At 38.2% G+C, this 10,042-nt stretch overlaps 1 protein-coding gene across 1 annotated transcript in view; it reads left to right on the top strand.

Annotated features, from left to right (window-relative positions):
- Nucleotides 1-10,042, top strand: part of cux1a (cut-like homeobox 1a) — a gene marked incomplete at its 5' end in the record, with an annotated part of 168,706 nt that overhangs the window by 88,158 nt on the left and 70,506 nt on the right. The window contains 1 exon segment of the mRNA XM_084320602.1: nt 7,970-8,053. Coding sequence (XP_084176728.1) covers nt 7,970-8,053 — 84 coding nt within the window.

Here is a 10,042-nt window from a genome sequence, read left to right as displayed (position 1 = left end):
AATCGTTAGAGATGTCTTCATAGAGTTATATATATAGAGAGTAGTTAGAGATGTTTCATATGTTCTACTAAAGAAGTGGTTTTAAAGTGTGTTATATAAATTAAATGTATTTTATTTTTATATATATATATATATATATATATATATATATATATATATATATATATATATATATATATATATATATATATATATATATATATATATATGTACGGTAAGAATAAATATATATATATACGGTATATACAGCATTATTGTACATGCTATCATGCAGAGTATTAGATATTTAGAATATTGAGATAGGGTCTGGGTTAAACACATCCTATAACATTTTAGATTACAGCCTGCTGTTAGCGGCCGTCTGGCCAACATAGAAGCACGTGTGCAGATATGGTCTAGTCAGTGTCTGTTCTGTTGGTTTACTGCAAGTAATACCAGATTTATACTAGAGTCACATCTGGTGTGTGTTACGTCACAGTGAACTACCACAGAGCTTGATGTAGAGCCATTAAATGGGAATACTACTCAAATGTTTAAGAATTCACATTATGTTCTTCCTGTGTCTCAGTTCAGTCAGTATGTTCTTCCTGTGCCCCAGGACAGTTCAGTCAGTATGTTCTTCCTGTGTCTCAGGACAGTTCAGTCAGTATGTTCTTCCTGTGCCCCAGGACAGTTCAGTCAGTATGTTCTTCCTGTGCCCCAGGACAGTTCAGTCAGTATGTTCTTCCTGTGCCCCAGGACAGTTCAGTCAGTATGTTCTTCCTGTGCCCCAGGACAGTTCAGTCAGTATGTTCTTCCTGTGCCCCAGGACAGTTCAGTCAGTATGTTCTTCCTGTGCCCCAGGACAGTTCAGTCAGTATGTTCTTCCTGTGCCCCAGGACAGTTCAGTCAGTATGTTCTTCCTGTGCTCCAGGACAGTTCAGTCATTATTAAGCCACTTTTATTTGAGAATAATGATAATAAGACATTGTTTTATGCAATGTAGACTGTTATTTTTCATCATCTTTTGGTAAAGTCATATTTTATTAAAAAAAAAACAGGGAAAAAATAATACATGGAATAAAACAATCGGCTGTTGTTTTTAACATCTTTTGGTTAACGTCTTTTCTAAGGCAGTCTCTTTTGAGCTCGCCATCTTCTAACATGACACTCTGTAACATCATATTTCTCATCATCTTCTAACATGACACTCTGTAACATCATATTTATCATCATCTTCTAACATGACACTCTGTAACATCATATTTCTGATCATCTTCTAACATGACACTCTGTAACATCATATTTATCATCATCTTCTAACATGACACTCTGTAACATCATATTTATCATCATCTTCTAACATGACACTCTGTAACATCATATTTATCATCATCTTCTAACATGACACTCTGTAACATCATATTTATCATCATCTTCTAACATGACACTCTGTAACATCATATTTATCATCATCTTCTAACATGACACTCTGTAACATCATATTTATCATCATCTTCTAACATGACACTCTGTAACATCATATTTCTGATCATCTTCTAACATGACACTCTGTAACATCATATTTATCATCATCTTCTAACATGACACTCTGTAACATCATATTTATCATCATCTTCTAACATGACACTCTGTAACATCATATTTATCATCATCTTCTAACATGACACTCTGTAACATCATATTTTATTAAAAAAAAAACAGGGAAAAAATAATACATGGAATAAAACAATCGGCTGTTGTTTTTAACATCTTTTGGTTAACGTCTTTTCTAAGGCAGTCTCTTTTGAGCTCGCCATCTTCTAACATGACACTCTGTAACATCATATTTATCATCATCTTCTAACATGACACTCTGTAACATCATATTTCTGATCATCTTCTAACATGACACTCTGTAACATCATATTTCTGATCATCTTCTAACATGACACTCTGTAACATCATATTTATCATCATCTTCTAACATGACACTCTGTAACATCATATTTATCATCATCTTCTAACATGACACTCTGTAACATCATATTTATCATCATCTTCTAACATGACACTCTGTAACATCATATTTCTGATCATCTTCTAACATGACACTCTGTAACATCATATTTATCATCATCTTCTAACATGACACTCTGTAACATCATATTTATCATCATCTTCTAACATGACACTCTGTAACATCATATTTATCATCATCTTCTAACATGACACTCTGTAACATCATATTTCTGATCATCTTCTAACATGACACTCTGTAACATCATATTTCTGATCATCTTCTAACATGACACTCTGTAACATCATATTTATCATCATCTTCTAACATGACACTCTGTAACATCATATTTATCATCATCTTCTAACATGACACTCTGTAACATCATATTTCTCATCATCTTCTAACATGACACTCTGTAACATCATATTTATCATCATCTTCTAACATGACACTCTGTAACATCATATTTATCATCATCTTCTAACATGACACTCTGTAACATCATATTTATCATCATCTTCTAACATGACACTCTGTAACATCATATTTATCATCATCTTCTAACATGACACTCTGTAACATCATATTTCTGATCATCTTCTAACATGACACTCTGTAACATCATATTTATCATCATCTTCTAACATGACACTCTGTAACATCATATTTCTCATCATCTTCTAACATGACACTCTGTAACATCATATTTCTGATCATCTTCTAACATGACACTCTGTAACATCATATTTATCATCATCTTCTAACATGACACTCTGTAACATCATATTTATCATCATCTTCTAACATGACACTCTGTAACATCATATTTCTGATCATCTTCTAACATGACACTCTGTAACATCATATTTATCATCATCTTCTAACATGACACTCTGTAACATCATATTTATCATCATCTTCTAACATGACACTCTGTAACATCATATTTATCATCATCTTCTAACATGACACTCTGTAACATCATATTTATCATCATCTTCTAACATGACACTCTGTAACATCATATTTTATTAAAAAAAAAACAGGGAAAAAATAATACATGGAATAAAACAATCGGCTGTTGTTTTTAACATCTTTTGGTTAACGTCTTTTCTAAGGCAGTCTCTTTTGAGCTCGCCATCTTCTAACATGACACTCTGTAACATCATATTTATCATCATCTTCTAACATGACACTCTGTAACATCATATTTATCATCATCTTCTAACATGACACTCTGTAACATCATATTTCTCATCATCTTCTAACATGACACTCTGTAACATCATATTTATCATCATCTTCTAACATGACACTCTGTAACATCATATTTATCATCATCTTCTAACATGACACTCTGTAACATCATATTTCTGATCATCTTCTAACATGACACTCTGTAACATCATATTTATCATCATCTTCTAACATGACACTCTGTAACATCATATTTATCATCATCTTCTAACATGACACTCTGTAACATCATATTTCTGATCATCTTCTAACATGACACTCTGTAACATCATATTTCTGATCATCTTCTAACATGACACTCTGTAACATCATATTTATCATCATCTTCTAACATGACACTCTGTAACATCATATTTCTGATCATCTTCTAACATGACACTCTGTAACATCATATTTCTCATCATCTTCTAACATGACACTCTGTAACATCATATTTATCATCATCTTCTAACATGACACTCTGTAACATCATATTTCTGATCATCTTCTAACATGACACTCTGTAACATCATATTTATCATCATCTTCTAACATGACACTCTGTAACATCATATTTATCATCATCTTCTAACATGACACTCTGTAACATCATATTTCTGATCATCTTCTAACATGACACTCTGTAACATCATATTTATCATCATCTTCTAACATGACACTCTGTAACATCATATTTCTCATCATCTTCTAACATGACACTCTGTAACATCATATTTCTCATCATCTTCTAACATGACACTCTGTAACATCATATTTATCATCATCTTCTAACATGACACTCTGTAACATCATATTTCTCATCATCTTCTAACATGACACTCTGTAACATCATATTTATCATCATCTTCTAACATGACACTCTGTAACATCATATTTATCATCATCTTCTAACATGACACTCTGTAACATCATATTTATCATCATCTTCTAACATGACACTCTGTAACATCATATTTATCATCATCTTCTAACATGACACTCTGTAACATCATATTTCTCATCATCTTCTAACATGACACTCTGTAACATCATATTTATCATCATCTTCTAACATGACACTCTGTAACATCATATTTCTCATCATCTTCTAACATGACACTCTGTAACATCATATTTATCATCATCTTCTAACATGACACTCTGTAACATCATATTTATCATCATCTTCTAACATGACACTCTGTAACATCATATTTCTGATCATCTTCTAACATGACACTCTGTAACATCATATTTCTCATCATCTTCTAACATGACACTCTGTAACATCATATTTATCATCATCTTCTAACATGACACTCTGTAACATCATATTTATCATCATCTTCTAACATGACACTCTGTAACATCATATTTCTCATCATCTTCTAACATGACACTCTGTAACATCATATTTATCATCATCTTCTAACATGACACTCTGTAACATCATATTTATCATCATCTTCTAACATGACACTCTGTAACATCATATTTATCATCATCTTCTAACATGACACTCTGTAACATCATATTTATCATCATCTTCTAACATGACACTCTGTAACATCATATTTCTGATCATCTTCTAACATGACACTCTGTAACATCATATTTCTGATCATCTTCTAACATGACACTCTGTAACATCATATTTCTGATCATCTTCTAACATGACACTCTGTAACATCATATTTCTCATCATCTTCTAACATGACACTCTGTAACATCATATTTCTCATCATCTTCTAACATGACACTCTGTAACATCATATTTCTCATCATCTTCTAACATGACACTCTGTAACATCATATTTCTGATCATCTTCTAACATGACACTCTGTAACATCATATTTCTGATCATCTTCTAACATGACACTCTGTAACATCATATTTATCATCATCTTCTAACATGACACTCTGTAACATCATATTTCTCATCATCTTCTAACATGACACTCTGTAACATCATATTTCTGATCATCTTCTAACATGACACTCTGTAACATCATATTTCTCATCATCTTCTAACATGACACTCTGTAACATCATATTTATCATCATCTTCTAACATGACACTCTGTAACATCATATTTATCATCATCTTCTAACATGACACTCTGTAACATCATATTTCTCATCATCTTCTAACATGACACTCTGTAACATCATATTTCTTGGCTGCTCAACAGTTGTTTGCTGACTCTGCTTAGTCGATGGTTAACATGGTTAACTTGCCAGACTTTTGAGCTACTTCGGCCGGTCGCTGTGTTTCTCCATCATCTGTGTGTGTGTGTGTGTGTGTGTGTGTGTGTGTGTGTGTGTGTGTGTGTGTGTGTGTGTGTGTGTGTGTGTGTGTGTGTGTGTGTGTGTGTGTGTGTGTGTGTGTGTGTGTGTGTGCGTGCGCGTGTGCATGTGTGAGAGGGAGATACAGAGAGAAAGATGGTGGCTTGCTTGGGGAACTCATTTGGCGCGATCTGTTGTTGTGAATGTATAATGACATTTAAAAGCCTAGACCCCCAAAATAATAACGCCCCTTTTTTCTTATATTCGGCACAATATGGTACTATGACACATAAACAGCTATATATACTATATATTATGACACATATACAGCTATATATACTATATATTATGATGCATAACTACTGTGCTATGTACTATATATTATGACACATACACAGTACTATGTACTATTTACTATGACACATACACAGTACTATGTACTATTTACTATGACACATACACAGTACTATGTATACCCCACATATATCCCTACTCTGTCTCACTCTCAGCCTTCCTTACTGAATCGCATTTTGAGACACACTGTTCTATCAATCTACCTTCTAGTCCAGGGTCGTTGGCTATGCTGCAAAACCAGAACTCCAGAATTTCACGTAAACCGAAAAATAAAGTAAACTTCAGTAAGGTCTTCAGTAAGGTCTTCGGTAAGGTCTTTAGTAGTATCGCGATACTTTGCGTGGCGATACTGTATCGATACAAGGACGTCAAGTAAGAGACAGAGTAGAGGAGACACAGGCGAGAAGGTTCTTCATTGAGACAGTAGGAAGGCTGAGAGGGAGACACAGGAGAGAAGGTTCTTTATTGAGACAGTATGAAGGCTGAGAGGGAGACACAGGAGAGAAGGTTCTTTATTGAGACAGTATGAAGGCTGAGAGGGAGACACAGGAGAGAAGGTTCTTTATTGAGACAGTATGAAGGCTGAGAGGGAGACACAGGAGAGAAGGTTCTTTATTGAGACAGTATGAAGGCTGAGAGGGAGACACAGGAGAGAAGGTTCTTTACTAAGACAGTAGGAAGTTTGACAGAGAGACACATGAGAGAAGGTTCTTTATTGAGACAGTATGAAGGCTGAGAGGGAGACACAGGAGAGAAGGTTCTTTACTAAGACAGTAGGAAGTTTGACAGAGAGACACATGAGAGAAGGTTCTTTATTGAGACAGTAGGAAGGCTGAGAGGGAGACAGAGTAGGGGAGACACAGGAGAGAAGGTTCTTTATTGAGACAGTAGGAAGGCTGAGAGGGAGACAGAGTAGAGAAGGTTCTTTATTGAGACAGTAGGAAGGCTGACAGTGAGACACAAGAGAGAAGATTCGTTATTGAGACAGTAGGAAGTCTGACAGTGAGACACAAGAGAGAAGATTCTTTATTGAGACAGTAGGAAGTCTGACAGTGAGACAGAGTAGAGGAGACACAAGAGAGAAGATTCTTTATTGAGACAGTAGGACGGCTGAGAGGGAGACGGAGTAGGGGAGACACAGGAGAGAAGGTTCTTTATTGAGACAGTAGGAAGGCTGAGAGGGAGACAGAGTAGGGGAGACACAAGAGAGAAGATTCTTTATTGAGACAGTAGGAAGGCTGAGAGGGAGACAGAGTAGAGGAGACACAGGAGAGAAGGTTATTTATTGAGACAGTAGGAAGGCTGAGAGGGAGACAGAGTAGAGGAGACACAGGAGAGAAGGTTCTTTATTGAGACAGTAGGAAGGCTGAGAGGGAGACAGAGTAGGGGAGACACAGGAGAGAAGGTTCTTTATTGAGACAGTAGGAAGTCTTTTTTTTTGTATAAGGAAGTTGCATTGTTCATTTCAATACCTGTAATAGTACAGTAGTCCACACACACACGCACACGTGTGCATTCAGTTAAGTTGGAACATGACTGTAATACAAACAGTTTGTCAGGTACATGCAACACAGATTACAGTGTTGACATCTGTCTGCTTGAGAAAATCCCATTTGCTGCAATAGAAATGATTGAAGTGAGATGAACAGACTGAAAACTTTATTTTATTAGATAAACCATGTTGACAAAACGTTTACTTTGCAGTTGAAAAAAGGTAATAAATCGCAATATATCGCAATATTAATATGGCAATGCGATCGCAATACTATCGTATCTTGACTTAAGTATTGTGATAATATCGTATCGTGAGGCCTCTGGTGATTCCCACCCCTAGTCTTCAGTAAGGTCTTCAGTAAGATGGGTGCTGACAGCTCTATAGTCCAGGGTGCTGACAGCTCGTATCTCTAGTCCAGGGTGCTGACAGCTCTATAGTCCAGGGTGCTGACAGCTCGTATCTCTAGTCCAGGGTGCTGACAGCTCGTATCTCTAGTCCAGGGTGCTGACAGCTCTCTAGTCCAGGCTGCTGACAGCTCTCTAGTCCAGGGTGCTGAGACTTACCTCGTATCTGACGCCACTTGTCTTCCCAACAGAGAACCCAGGCAAGAACCTAAACAGAGTCTTTCAGGAGGGTCCGAAGTACCGAGAAAACGGCTCTGAAGGTTCCGCCAGGCCAGGTCTGTTCTCCCTCTCTGTGGTGGTTGGGTGTAGTTAGTAGTGATCCCTCTCTGTGGTGGTTGGGTGTAGTTAGTTAGGAGTGATCCCTCTCTGTGGTGGTTGGGTGTAGTTAGTAGTGATCCCTCTCTGTGGTGGTTGGGTTTAGTTAGTAGTGATCCCTCTCTGTGGTGGTTGGGTGTAGTTAGTTAGTAGTGATCCCTCTCTGTGGTGGTTGGGTGTAGTTAGTAGTGATCCCTCTCTGTGGTGGTTGGGTGTAGTTAGTTAGTAGTGATCCCTCTCTGTGGTGGTTGGGTGTAGTTAGTTAGTAGTGATCCCTCTCTGTGGTGGTTGGGTGTAGTTAGTAGTGATCCCTCTCTGTGGTGGTTGGGTGTAGTTAGTTAGTAGTGATCCCTCTCTGTGGTGGTTGGGTGTAGTACTGGTGTATTTTATGAGGACACTTATTTTTCTTTGTAGTTTGACATTTCTGGCCTGAGTTATTTTTTAAACAAGGACACACCGTGTCATAGACATCATGACATGACATTGATCTTACAGTAAGTGACATGCCTGTTAGCTGCAACTAGGGGCAGAGTGGCTAACTGTGAGTGAGTGAGTGAGTGAGTGAGTGAGTGAGTGAGTGAGTGAGTGAGTGAGTGAGTGAGTGAGTGAGTGAGTGAGTGAGTGAGTGAGTGAGTGAGTGAGTGAGTGAGTGAGGTGAGTGAGTGAGTGAGTGAGTGAGTGAGTGAGTGAGTGAGTGAGTGAGTGAGTGAGTGAGTGAGTGATGGAGAGATTGAGGGAGTGAGGCAGTTAGGGTTAAGATGGAGACAGAGTAGAGGAGACACAGGAGAGAAGGTTCTTTATTGAGACAGTAGGCAGGCTGAGAGGGAGACAGAGTAGAGGAGACACAGGAGAGAAGGTTCTTTATAGAGACAGTAGGAAGGCTGAGAGGGAGACAGAGTAGAGGAGACACAGGAGAGAATGTTATTTATTGAGACAGTAGGAAGGCTGAGAGGGAGACAGAGTAGAGGAGACACAGAAGAGAAGGTTATTTATTGAGACAGTAGGAAGGTTGAGAGGGAGACAGAGTAGAGGAGACACAGGAGAGAAGGTTCTTTATTGAGACAGTAGGCAGGCTGGGAGGGAGACAGAGTAGAGGAGACACAGGAGAGAAGGTTCTTTATTGAGACAGTAGGAAGGCTGAGAGGGAGACAGAGTAGAGGAGACACAGGAGAGAAGGTTCTTTATTGAGACAGTAGGAAGGCTGAGAGGGAGACAGAGTAGAGGAGACACAGAAGAGAAGGTTATTTATTGAGACAGTAGGAAGGTTGAGAGGGAGACAGAGTAGAGGAGACACAGGAGAGAAGGTTCTTTATTTAGACAGTAAGAAGGCTGAGAGGGAGACAGAGTAGAGGAGACACAGGAGAGAAGGTTCTTTATTGAGACAGTAGGAAGGTTGAGAGGGAGACAGAGTAGAGGAGACACAGGAGAGAAGGTTCTTTATTGAGACAGTAGGAAGGCTGAGAGGGAGACAGAGTAGAGGAGACACAGGAGAGAAGGTTCTTTATGGAGACAGTAGGAAGGCTGAGAGGGAGACAGAGTAGAGGAGACACAGGAGAGAAGGTTCTTTATTGAGACAGTAGGAAGGCTGAGAGGGAGACAGAGTAGAGGAGACACAGGAGAGAAGGTTCTTTATTGAGACAGTAGGAAGGCTGAGAGGGAGACAGAGTAGAGGAGACACAGGAGAGAAGGTTCTTTATGGAGACAGTAGGAAGGCTGAGAGGGAGACAGAGTAGAGGAGACACAGGAGAGAAGGTTATTTATTGAGACAGTAGGAAGGTTGAGAGGGAGACAGAGTAGAGGAGACACAGGAGAGAAGGTTCTTTATTGAGACAGTAGGAAGGCTGAGAGGGAGACAGAGTAGAGGAGACACAGGAGAGAAGGTTCTTTATTGAGACAGTAGGAAGGCTGAGAGGGAGACAGAGTAGAGGAGACACAGGAGAGAAGGTTCT

This window comes from Notolepis coatsorum, assembly GCF_963971535.1.
Source record: "Notolepis coatsorum genome assembly, chromosome: 8".
Classification (NCBI taxonomy): domain Eukaryota; kingdom Metazoa; phylum Chordata; class Actinopteri; order Aulopiformes; family Paralepididae; genus Notolepis; species Notolepis coatsorum.
This window is presented reverse-complemented; position numbering and strand designations above follow the sequence as displayed.